At 34.8% G+C, this 14,002-nt stretch overlaps 1 protein-coding gene across 2 annotated transcripts in view; it reads left to right on the forward strand.

Moving 5' to 3' along the window:
- Nucleotides 1-14,002, forward strand: part of Wdr81 (WD repeat domain 81) — a 369,840-nt gene that overhangs the window by 117,435 nt on the left and 238,403 nt on the right. For both annotated transcript variants that reach the window (XM_090398673.1, XM_090398674.1), the window contains exon 11: nt 3,275-3,354. In XM_090398673.1, the coding sequence (XP_090254799.1) occupies nt 3,275-3,354 (80 nt within the window). The remainder of the gene's footprint in view (nt 1-3,274; nt 3,355-14,002) is intronic.

Raw genomic sequence — 14,002 nt, forward strand, 5'->3', positions numbered from 1 at the left:
AGGAAAAGTTGGTCCTTGTTGGGGATCTAAATAGTAGAGTAGGAAATGATTGTGAGACATACAAAAATATTTTGGGAAAATTTGGAGAAAAGAGCAAAGCTAATAATAATGGCAAATATCTGTTGGATTTCTGCTCAGGACATGGACTGGTTATTACTAACACCATGTTCCAACATAAAAATGTGCACAAATTCACATGGAGAGAAGAGGCTAGGAATAAGAAAAGTCTCATTGACTATGTTATTGTTGATAGTGATGTTTTCTCCCTGGTGCAGGACACCAGAGTATACAGAGGATTTGAAATTGGAAGTGATCACTATTTAGTCTTGAGCAGGATAAAATTAAATTTCATATTGAAAAGAATAACATGTAAGAAAGTTTTAAAGCGAATAAAAGTTGAGCAGCTCTCAGATGTGAACTGTAGACTAAAATACAGAAATATTATTGAAAAGAAAATGAAAGAGTTTGAGAACAGGAATCAAACCTTGGAGATTCAGTGGCAAACTCTGAAGGAAACATTGATTGATTCTGCCAGAGAGGCATGTGGTGAGGTTGTGTGCAAAGATAAAAAAATCAGAACTCCCTGGTGGACACAGGAAGTTAAAGAGGCAGTGAAGGAAAAGAAGAAAGCATATCAAAAGTTCCTGGCAAATAAGTCAGCTTTTACTCTTACAGAATACAGAGACAAATGTAAGAAAGCTAAACAGTGTGTAAAACTAGCTAAACAAAAGTCATGGGAAGACTTTGGCAAGAATATAGAAAATAAATATCAAGAAGGTGGCAAAATATTCTGGAGGTTGTTGAAGAAGCTAAGGAATGGAGGAAAGAGTGCTGTAAAAGGAATTAGAGATGATAAAGGTGAAATGAAAACAGGAGAAAAAGATATCCTTGAAGTATGGAGTAATTACTTTGAAAAACTGCTAAATGAAACAAGCAGTGATGACAGCATAGTGATAAAAAACACTGACCAGGCATGCAGTCAAGAATACATAACCATACTTGAAGTAGAAAAAGCCATCAAAGGCTTGAAATGTGGAAAGGCAGCAGGAGTAGATGATATTCGACCAGAAATGCTGAAGTATGGTGGTATAAGAGTCTTACAGTGGCTGCACTGCATAGTTCAGAAAGCCTGGACAGAGGGACGAATTCCCGATGATTGGAGTAGAGCTCTCATAGTACCCATATATAAAAAGGGAAATAAAACTGAATGTGAGAATTACAGAGGTATTTCCCTACTGAGTGTTCCTGGCAAGATCTATGCAAGTATACTTGAGAAACGGTTGAGAAGAATTGTGGAAGAAAAGCTTGGTGAAGAACAAGCTGGATTCAGGCCAAATAGAGGCTGTCAGGATCAGATCTTCACTTTACGACAAATAGTCGAGAAAGCATGGGAATATAACAAAGATCTGTATTTAAGTTTTGTCGATTTGGAAAAGGCATATGACAAGGTGCCAAGAGAGAAGCTATTCAATATGCTGCAGTTATATGGTGTCAATGGGGCATTATATCAAGCAATACTTAGTCTTTATTTGAGTTGTGAGTCAGCAGTTAGAATTGAAGGAAGTACAGGAAGATGGTTTAATGTTAAATCTGGTGTGAGACAAGGATGTACATTATCCCCTCTGTTATTCATTATCTATATGGATCACATTATGAAGGAATGTGGTATTAAACCTGATATCAAAATTGGAGATGTTAATGTCAGCTCTATGCTTTATGCGGATGATGTTATACTTCTAAATAAATCCGCTACAAGTCTGCAAGATTCTCTGACTAAATTGAATAGCTGTTGTAATAGATATGGTATGAAGGTCAGCAATAAAAAGACAAAGACAATGAAAATAGGCAGAATCATTGAAAATGTCAACTGTGTTGTGAATGGAGAACCTGTGGAACAAGTAAAACATTTCAGCTACTTAGGCACAATTTTTACTGAAGATGGTAAACTAAATATAGAAATAGACAACAGAATCAGCAAAGCTGGTTTCGTGGGAAGTCAATTGACTAAATTCATATGGAATAAGAAAGAAATTAGTCGGAACACTAAATTAGCTGTATACAAGACTGTGTTCAAACCAATTTTAACTTATGGATCTGAGAGCTGGGTCAGAAGTAAAACACTTGACCAAAGACTAGAGACCGCAGATATGAGAGTCCTGAGAAAGATTAGAGGCGTGAACAGATGGCATCAATGGCAATATCATATTAAAAATGAGGATATTAGGAAAGAACTTGACATTGTCAGCATCCAAGAATGCATTAGCAGAGCTAATCTCAGATGGTATGGTCACTTAAATAGAATGGGAGAGGAAAGATTAGCAAAACAAGTGTTCTCTGCGAGGTTGGCAGGAAAACGACCCAGAGGAAGACCAAGATATAGGTGGATTGATACAGTACAAAGTGCCTTAGATGATAGAAATATAAGATCTGATAATGTTGGAGTCTTGACAAGTAACAGACTGATTTGGAGGAAAATTGTAGATAGGAAGTTAGTAATGATGTAATTTTTTCATGTAGTACTGTCATATCCTGTACACCCCTTGAGGGTACATGGCAGGAATTTGATGATGATGATGATTTATTGTCATAGGGGGGTATTTTATGATTTGGTGTTATAATACCATGAAAAATAAGAGATTATTAAATGTCCATCATCTAAACCTCTTTACAAGGACCATCTTGTTTCTTTTCTCATAATGTATTATACTAGTTGTATTTCACAGATGCACAGCCAAATCATTTGTTGTCACATGAATTATGGACTTTATTGGTTATCATCTAACAGCATTAGTGTTATTGTTTGGTGTTATTGTACATAAGACATTCTTTGTTTTTCAAGTGGCCCCAAAATGGCCTATTACTGTGATGTGAAAACAGTGACTAGCATATGACTGTGCATTCTCTCTTTTCCAAATACCATGCACATAATGTTGGATGGCATGGTAATTGACAATCAATTTTTGTCAAATATTATGGTATTTGGTATTTGACAATTGACAAATTGACAATCAATTGACAATTATATGGTATTTGACAATTGACAAATTGACAATCAATTTTTGTCAAATATTATGTAGAAGCCATCTACAATGGCTTCTACATAATATTTGACAAAAATTGATTTTGATAAACTGCACAAACATCTTTGGCTACTTGATATATGATCAGTGTTAATTTATTCTCTGAATTAAAACCCACCTTTTCAATTTTCACACATTGTTAAACATCCAAAAGGTATATATGGTTTAGATTTTCAAATAACTTTCTGTTTCAGGCTCAGGAACCAAGAGATAGTGGTGATGAAGAAACTTCATCTGAAGGATCTGGTAGGCTTGGTATATGGAAACCACTTAGGTAATGGCATTTTTTTCCTTTGTTTTCAATATGAAACAAACAGAACTGAATATAAACCAAGCCTGTTAATTTGCATGATATCTAATCTCCTACCAGCTAACCCTTTTGTGAACTTCAGCTTGATTGAGTGATGTGTTTATGGCCTTTAGAAAAAAACATGAATATCAAATGTAAAGATCATTCTTACATTTGGTGTTCATCAGGTATGAGCATACAGAGTTTCCTAATTCAGCATGAGTAATAGAAGATAAAATCCCTGTATAGACAGTTAATCACAGGAGACTAAATGAAATTTTAGCGTCCTTTGATTGAAATCCCAAAAACTTGGCACGTCCAAGTAAAATTATTGAAGTTGATGTTGTGTAGTGACATCATTCTTTATCACAGCCATTTGTGGCTTATGTTCATTCATTATATTCATTTCAGGCTGTCTGGTGTGAGATAGTGGCTAATAGGAAAAAATATATTGTTGGTTGCTGCTGTTGACTTGGGAGTCGAGAGGAAGATGCGGATGATTGACAGATTAGCCCTATGAGTGCAGGCTGAGGAGTAATCATAGAGAACTTCACCTATGGGAATATAGGAAGGTGGAAAGTATACATGTGGCAAGATGGAAATGGAATTTATGCAGTTTTTAAGGGATAATTACATGAAACAGTATGTGATGGAGGGGGACCATTGGTTTTAGAATATTGGATCTGGTAATAGCATCAGAAGATCTAATTACAGCAGCAAACTCTACCTTCAATCATTGAAAGTAACCATGCAGTCTTGTACTGGGAGGTTGCTCAATGTGGAATTTTCAGTCAGGAAAGGGTTAATGTAAAACTACAAACCTTGTGATTATGACAAAGTTTGGTGGCACCTTGTCGCATTGCCATGACACAAGAAGCTACATGGAATGAATGTCAGTAGTGCATTGGAATTGTTCAGGGATGTTGGAAAGAGGCAATATTAGACTGCATACCCAAGGTCAGGATTAACCTGGGTAGGGATTGAGCAGATGAGTAGCAATATAAAGCAGGAGATGAAAAAAAAAAAAAAAAAAAAAGGGCAGCAATTTGGAAGAAATATAAACAAAAAAAGTGATCAGCATTCTCATGAGCAATACAAAGCACAGGCAAGAAAGGTAACTAGTATTGCATGGAAGGCTTAATCAGATTGAGAGAAAATTAACTAAGTAGGCCAGGTAAATCCAAAAGAGTTTTTTTTACTACACAGCAAGTAAGAGAAAGAATGATTATAAAGGATAACTTTATTCATTGCTGATGGCAGGAAAGTGACAGAAGTAGAAGAAATAGTTGAGTTACTGAGTAATCAATTTGAAACAATGTATCATCCAGGTGGTGACTTTGCAGTTAATTTATGTAACATTAGTTGATGTGAGAATTGAGGTATATGAACTAAAAGTGCTCAATATATTGAAAAACATCAATGCTCCGGATGATGATCTTGATATGAAGATTGAAACGTCTGGATAATAAAGAGTTAGTTATAACACGGTTGTAAAATCCATAATTTCGAAAATGAATGCTGATCACCGTGTAACACTAAAAGAAAGGATTATGATAATTCATGGAGATTCGATCCACAAGCAATGCAATCATTATGGTAAGCTGAAGATTCATGTTTCTAATTTGATCAATCGACTGGCTTTTTTAAAACAGTGTAGGGACAGCAATATCATTCTGAATTACATCAGGCTAAAGAGAAAATTCACCTCAACAAAGGCGCAACAAATATACCTTCACATTGAGAAAGCACTACTAAGAGAACAGATTCAAGCTACCAGAAAGAACTTAGCCGCTACACAAAACCAGCTACAAAAGGAAAAAAATGGAACCTTCAAGCGACATAAACACATATATCTGGATGATCCTGGAAAAGATTACAGAAAATACAGCAAACCACATCCTCCAAACGAAGAAAGAAAACCAAATTCCAAAGACTAAACATTGACAGAACCAGCTGCTATATTCAAATTTCTCCACAGTGAACAATAACAACTAACCAGAAGCAAGAAACAACAGGAGCCACCAATTGCCTACAGGGTAACAGTAACATCATTAACCTATGCAACCATGCTTTAAACAAAGATGAAATCTCGATACTAAATGAAGGTTTAAATTATGCACCCAGATCTATAAACAAACTAGAATTTATTTGTAATATTGAAAGTAGCCTAAGATTCATCCCAAATAACATAGTAGAAAAAATACATTTAGAAACCGCCAACATTTTAACCCCTTAACGTACCAATTAAAAATCAGAAAGCAGTTGTTTTTCTGCCAATTTTTTGGGCGAGGGTGATTTGCTGGATCAAATTCATCATTATTTTTCAAATAATGATGAATTTGTGCAAATGCAAGCGAAATAGCCAATACACGCTGTTGGCAACTTTTCTCGGCTGAAAGGAAATAGGCACAAGATTGTCTAGCGTCTATATTCGGTTGTATTTATATGTGAAACCAAAATTCAAAATCAATTTTAGTGCAATAAACAAAAGATGTGTCACAGACGTCTTTGTATGTTAAGGGGTTAAATCATAGCAAAACAATAACAAGCAACCTCACCAAACACAAAGTAATAGCGATGAAATCACTAAAGTCAAATCTGAGCATCGTAATAACTAGAGCTGATAAAGGAAGTGCCACCGTTATTTTAAACTGAACCACTTATGTAGAAACAATGAATTTGCTGGTCTTGGACAATAACATATACCAATTAGTTAACTACAACCCAACCAATAAAATAAAAAATAAAACAGAGAAACTACTTAAGTCAATTACCACATGGCCCGAAAATACGGTCAAAGAACTATTTCCGCACTACGCTCGTTCCCCAAGAATTTACGGACTACCGAAAATTCACAAAGAAAACACACCGCTAAGGCCTGTTGTTGAAGGGATAGATAGCCCGACTTATCACTTAGCCAAAAAATTAGCGGCAACACTCAAGGAGTTGGTAGGTCATACTCCTCCCCTCCCCCCATATCAAAAACAACACTTCATAAACATCATCATCAAAGACATTACATTAGAAAAAGATGATTTATTAGTCAGTTTTGACATCTCTGCCCTCTTTACAAATGTCTCAATCGATGACACAGTCCTTTTACAGAACAAATTCCCTCCAGATATCACGGTGCTCTTTGCCGTGATATAGCTTATAAAAAAAATAAGCTATATTAGAGGATAAAATCATCAAAATTAATAAAAATCAATTGCTTAAATTTTATTTAATGTCTAAACATTTGATTGAGCTGCTTCTTACAAAAAAATAACAAGACCGCATGTATTACGGTCTGATTATTTTGTATGGCAAAACACTTTCTACCTACAAAAAGAAGGCATGGCCATGGGCTTGCCATTATCCCCCCCCCCATTGCTAACTTTTACACGGAACATTTTGAGCAACTTGCTTTAGGTTCCTCCCCTTTAAAACCCAAAGTCTGGCTTAGATATGTTGACTATGTTTTTGCAATCTGGTCCCATGGTCGCCAGACACTAGGCATATACCTCAACCACCTAAACAAACAACACAAATGCATACAGTTCACAATTGAGATTGAAAAACAGAACACACTTCCGTTTTTAGATACACTTGTCACACGTCTTCCTTCTGGCAATCTTTCCTTCACGGTTTACCGAAAACTGACACATACTGGCCAATATATACACATAAACTCCTACCACCACCCAACACAAAAACTAGGTGTCATCAATACCCTAAAAAACAGGGCTCTGAAGATCTGCTCCAATGAACAGGCACTGAAAAACGAATTTAAAGTGATCAGCAATACTTTTCAAAAAAATGGTTACAGCCAAAACACTATTAACAAAATTCTCTACAAGACCTCGATAAAAAAAAAAAAACAAAGACAAACCAGACTACAGTAAAACTATAACCATTCCTTACATTAAAGGGACATCAGACAAAATAGAGTACTACAAAAATACAACCTCAAAGCCACCTTTAAACCCCTTGCAAAATTAAAAAGCTTACTCAGCTCATCCAAAGACCCCCCCCCCCCCCGCTTGCCCACCCTGGAGTATAGCATATTCATTGCACCTGTAACATACCATATATAGGAGAAACATCATCATCATCAAATTCCTGCCATGTACCCTCAAGGGGTGTACAGGATATGACAGTACTACATGAAAAAATTACATCATTACTAACTTCCTATCTACAATTTTCCTCCAAATCAGTCTGTTACTTGTCAAGACTCCAACATTATCAGATCTTATATTTCTATCATCTAAGGCACTTTGTACCGTATCAGTCCATATAGGAGAAACAGGACGCACAATTCCTATCAGACAAAAAGAACATAAACGACATATTAAATATAATAATTATGGTTGAAGCTGGCCTTTCTGATCATGCTCCGAACACCTTACATAGAATTGATTGGAAAAGCACTAGTTGTCTACATCATACCAAAACATAGTATGAATGTGTTGGATTCTGAATATATAAAGAATGGAGTAATTATTATTTGCTTCAGAATCCAACATGATCTTCCATCACATAAGATAAACTTGGAATTATTTAATGTAAATAACTTATTTTATAATTTAATATTCATATAACTACCTTAATTTTGTCTAATATTTAATTATTTAATCAAGATATATGTATTAATAATGAAAAGACTGTATTAAATATTATTAAGCTATTTTACTTATTACTGTTAATATTATAAGAACTTGTATTTGATAATTTAACTGCGCATTATTTGAAATGTAAATATTCTCTATTTATTCCTGTTTGCAAAGTTTAACGTTATGTAATAGCTCAATTTTATTATATTTTGTTTTGTTATCATGGAAACGTATGTAAGTGAGCGAGCACGTTTTGGAACACCACGTGAGGTTTATTGAAAAGAGTTTTAGAAAGAAATCACGAGAAGAATTTAGGTGGGAAGAATGGATATAAAAAGCAATGAACGCTGAAATTATTAATAAAGAAACAGAGAGAGAAGATTAGCTTTAGGTTGGAATCGGAGCATTCGGGAATCACAGTGCGATAATAGCGAGTCGGCAAGTCACTCAAGCAGCTAATAAAGTCTACTAGTCGAGAGGCGGTTAGCTAATAAATGTAGAATAACAATTATAGCTACGGAAGACAGCTGAGTGACTACTAAATAGACTAGCAATACTTGAATTGAGATTTAATTTCAGAGCCGACCTTTCAAGGACACACAGAACCTTGAAGCAAAGCACGAAGTTACTAAAGAATAGTAGAGCTGTGAAGTTGAAGTTTACCGTTAGCTGTGTTTTGAATTATAGTGCCTAAAGAATTAATTGAATGCAGGAAGAATGAACAACTGTGCATATAAGACCTCAAGTTAAGAATTATTGTGTGTTGCCTTATTTCATGAGTGATCAGTAGTACTTTATGCAAGAACGTTTGTTTATGTGTATAGTGACTGACGATTAATTGTTATTGCTTTGAAGAATTATTTTAAAAGAGTGCCGTTTATTGTTAAAAGTGTTTACGGTTATAAAAAGTATTTATGTATAAGTTGATGAAGATAGAAGATTATCGGTACGATTATTCCAACTATTAATATTCCTTTACAGAAAAGTGTGAGAGTTTCATCCTAGAATTTCCTTATACTAACAATAACTATTTAGGAAGTTAGCTCAAGTGTAAATTTAAAAGTGTTTGCTTGTAAAGAGGTGTTAGTGCAGATTTTATTGTATTTGGAACTTAAGGAACTGTGAGAAGACTGTATTAGAGATAACAGATTTACCATTGTCTGAATTTGTATGACAGTATTATCAGAAAGGCTGAAGTGTTTATAATAACTTATTTAGTATTTTGATCTTAAGTGTATAATTTGTGATTATAAAATTAAATGTTTGTTTTTGTTAATCAAAAGATGTATTTTGCCTGAATCTCTTTTACTGCACCATTCATAAAATATTCGAACCAAAGTGGGTTTATTAAGTTAGTTAAATATACTCGGCCAGTATATATGTTAATAACATATTAAGGAGAAATAGTTGAGGGGTGATTTTTCTTCAATTCTTGAACTAATTCAGATATAAAGTGGCGCAGTCTTTAAATATAAATTTTCTTTATATTTGAATTAGAAATCAACTAGCAACTTATTTTATTTAAGAACATCATAGTGACTAACATGTCGGATCCAAAGTAAAGGTTAAGACAAGTAGGATCCAACAAATGCAAATTTAAGGAAGCCTGTGAGATCATTATCAACCATTCCAATCTGAACAATAATGAAGGTCTAAAAAATCCCATACATATGGAAGGCATATATTTGACCCATGGAACCTTCCTCTCTAAGAACAACTATAAACAGGACTGTAGTAAATCCAGGAACTTAAATCAAAAATAACAATTGTAATACTAAAAATAGGACATCATTGTTACTGAAAAAAAACTATCTATAAGAAAAAATGTTTATTCATGTTATCTTAAATTAACTCTAGCTTGATATAATTTATAAATAATTTTTTTTTTCTCTTCTTCTTCACTAGAGGTCATGCCAGTAGAATAACGTGATCAAATCATTGTTTCTCTAGCTTATGGTTTGTAATGTAACTCAGCTTGTCTTCTGTATTTGTGTATGCTCCAGATGATGATATTGATATGAAGATTGAAACGTCGGGATAATAAAGAGTTAGTTATAAAACGGTTGTAAAATCCATAATTTCGAAAATGAATGCTGATCATTGTGTAACACTAAAAGAAAGGATTGGAAAAGTTGGTTAAAGGTAAAATTTGGGAATGAGCGGAAAGGAATATCATGCTCTATAAGAAGGTAGGTCCTGCCTCAGTGATCTTGCCTTTATCTGTTTGTAAATTTTGTTCCTCCAAGAAACCATAATTGATGGCAAAAGAAAAGAGATCTAAGATTTCAGAAGAAAACTTTTTTTTAAGAGTGTTAAGGTGTGTCATTCAAGGAAATGTTGAAATAATGAGGTGATTTCATAGTTTACTAATCTTTTATTTAAAGTTTGATTTTCAACAGAGGTTTTAAAATGAGTAGTGTTTTATATAGGATGTGATATGACCAGTAAGGGGAGTAAGAGAATTTGCTAGCTGATTTGACAATTTGTAGCAATGCCTATCAGTGACATCTACTAGGTCTTGGGGGGGGGGATTGGATTGCAGATTTTAGGTAAACCATATATCTGGGAGTGGGGGCAAGAGGGTTTGAGTTTTTTTTTTCTGATGTCAGATGGCCAGGTAGATACTTTAAGTAGGCTTTTTAAATTTTTAACTGGTGTTTTAGTGGGGATTGTAATCTAGTGGGATGTAAATGGATCAATCTTGGAGAATAATATCCATTTTCTTATTATATTCAGTGGCATTACCCTTATCCACTCTGATGACAATACAGGAAACCTCACTTAACAGATTAATTAAACCATCAATTAATGTGCACTAAGTGAAATTACATTAAGCAAATACAGTAAACAATAGGGATAATTATAATTCATCCATCAGGTAGCATAAATTTGAAAAAAAAAATTAAGCTATATTAGAGGATAAAATCATCAAAATTAATAAAAAATCAATTACTTAAATTTTTATTTAATGTCTAAACATTTGATTGAGCTACTTCTTACAAAAAAATTAAGTAAAGATGTTTGAATAGTGCTAGACATCTTGTCATGCAATTTGCGATAATTGGCGATCGCTTTATAAAGATATCGGCAGACTTCAATGCTTCATTCCATATCAGGATCAGCGCCAAACAAAATTTCCCTAGCATGCTCAATGTGATTGAAAACCAGCTCGGATTCTTTTGCAGTTATCTTGGTCATAACATTCTCTTCTTGTTTGCACTCCTTATCTTCCTCTTCTTCATATGCACCCTGTTTTCTTCTAGTTGAAGGAGTCATTCTCACTTAACTGTTCTGAATGGGAATCGAGCAAGTTTTTCAGCTTTTCCTCTAACATAATTACCTTTCTCCTCTTTTTATTACTGCAGTTGTCTTTATCAGTCTTTCTCTTTTCCGTATAAGGGGTTTGAATATAATAAAGCCTTATAGGTATCTAAATTAAAGCAAAAGTGACTGAGCAAGAGAACAGAGTTTGCACGTGTTCTTGCGATGGTAGCTTTGAGTCAACTGCTGATTGTTTTCCAGCCACAGCCTGTAGCACTCCCACTGCCCACTGGCTGCTACATTGACGGCAAGTGCCACCACTCGTTGCAGATTGCCAACAGAAAATTTCGCATAATGTAAAATAATTGCGTTAACTGATTAATCACTCACTTAAAGCGGGAAACAGTATCATTTCATTCAATCGTGCATATCAAATTCACATTAAATGAGGTTTTCCTGTACTTTTATTTTTTCATAACTTTCTGACAGCAGCAAGTGGGCCAGAAGATAGATTACTTTTCAGAGGGAAACACTGGGAAAGAATATTGTGGCATCAAGTCTGATGTTATTGGCTATTTCTGAAGCTAAGTGATGATTCCACATTCTGCATTGTATGTTAAATCTAGCATCAGCACTTCTTTCAGTGCTATGGCAAAATTGTAGCCGAGGCTTAGAGTGCTCATGGCACCCAAAGCCTAAGTCTGACTTCCTGACAGCACAAAAAAATTCAAGCCCTTCGGTTCTCATCCTCCATGGATATGATTTACCTGAAATCCACAAATCCAATTCTCTCCAAGACCCATATTAGATGACACTGATGCTCCATGGTACAAATTCTCAAAACATCAAACTTATATCTTCCTCACTGGTCACACACAGATATGTTGGTAAACTTTGATGTCACCTCGCTGTTTACTAATATTCTCTTGAATGACACCGCAACACTCTGAAAAATTTTTTTTCCCTTCTGGTATCTTAGATATCTTTTCCTTTGCCAACAGTTATGGTTATTTTTCTTTGAGGAATACAATTTATAAACAGATCAAGGGAATTGTTATGGAGGTTCCCCCCCCCCTCTTGCCTCCACTTACTAATTTTTATATATAAAGGACAAAGTTTGATAAACAAACCATAGACTCAGCTCCCCCCCCCCCAACCCTTCTATCTGGCTGAGATATGTAGATGATGTTCTCTATTTGGCCTCGTAGCCCAGACACATTAGGCTCCTTCCTCTGTCACCTGAATAGTCTATCCAAGAATCCAGTTGAAAAGGAAAACAATAGTTTACCCTTCCTAGAAACCTTCTGAATGGTACCTCTCCTTGACTGTTTACAGAAAACCTACTTACACAGGCAACCCCCCCCCCTTCTCAACAACACGACATCATTAATACTCTAACCAATAGCTACAATCTTTGTTCAAATGGAATCTTTCCTTCAACAGAACTCAACCATGCACATCACTTTTCTTGATTGTAGCGGACAGTTTGCTGTAAGTGAATATTTTTTAGTATGGCAGTGGAGCTTTAATTTAATGCAAGTTTTTTTTTTTTTGTAGTGTTTGTTGTAGTTTGTGAATGTTTTATTAGTAAGGGTCAAGCCAGAATGGGAGGAGACCTTCTCATACTTATGTGACCAAATTGTATTCTCTATTGGCTTAAACTAGAAAGAAACATGATGAAATTTCATGCCAGCTGGGGTGTCACCCAATTAAATAATGCCCCATTACTTTCAACAAGGGAAAAGTCAAGAATTGACAGTAGGCACCATTAACATAAGAAGTATCAATAAAAAAAAATCAAGCTAGCAGAAGAAGTAGAGAAGTACTGCATAAACACAACGGGTGTTATGTTACTGAGTAAAAGAATGCTAAAACAGGTGAGATCCTACTAAATAATAAATACAGGATGAGACGGGAACAGACCAATATGGTCTATACCCATAAATAGCATTATGATGAGGATGTTATATTTCGACATTAGTAATCAGACAAAGGAGTAGTGATTAGCATTCAACACCAGATGTGAAGGTAAACTTCTTCATTGGCAGTTTCAAGTAGTTATGTGGACAAATTTCAAAATGGAAAATTGGACAATGAAATATGTGCCTATGATCCCAGAGAAGATTCTACTAAGGTATAAATGATTTATACTAGCTACACTACATAATTCAGAAAGTCAAATTCTGGATGATTACAGTAGAGCTATCATAGTTCACATTTCTATTGCTGATGCTGACAGGAAGATAGGGTGATGTGCCAAAATCTATTCAAGATCGCACCATCAGTTCTGTTGCAGTTAACCTGGTTCTGTAGAATGTGTGTTGCTTATAGGAACAGTCTGTTTTAAACTGACATTTGTGAAGTAACCCAATTTTCTTCCATTCAATGAAATGGTCTTCCTCCAAGGCATGTTATACTAGTCTGATTTTTGGTTGTTTCTACCAGATGTATTTTATGTTTTTAGAGACCAAGATAGTCTGTCTGAATTACTGAGTTCCACAATGACAGTAGATCATGCAGAAGTTTGTATATTGTTCTGATTTTGTGTTTTAGAAGAAGGGCTGTTTTATATGCTTTTATTGTATGGGATGGGGGGGTTGTTATTTTTAAAGTTTTTTTTTTAATTTTATTTTTTATTTTTTTTTATGTATCCATTTTGTTGGAATGATTTAAGTAGAGCTTGTTCTTCCAGATGTGCTAGTCCTGAGGAAGAAATTTGCTTTGCCAGGCTAAAGTTTTAAAAATTCCAAGTTTCTGAGCAAGGTGCTTCAGGGTCA

Source organism: Typopeltis vanoorti, chromosome 10 (genome assembly GCF_054136105.1).
Source record: "Typopeltis vanoorti isolate ZY-2024b chromosome 10, IOZ_Tvanoo_1.0, whole genome shotgun sequence".
In the NCBI taxonomy this organism is placed as follows: Eukaryota; Metazoa; Arthropoda; class Arachnida; order Uropygi; family Thelyphonidae; genus Typopeltis; species Typopeltis vanoorti.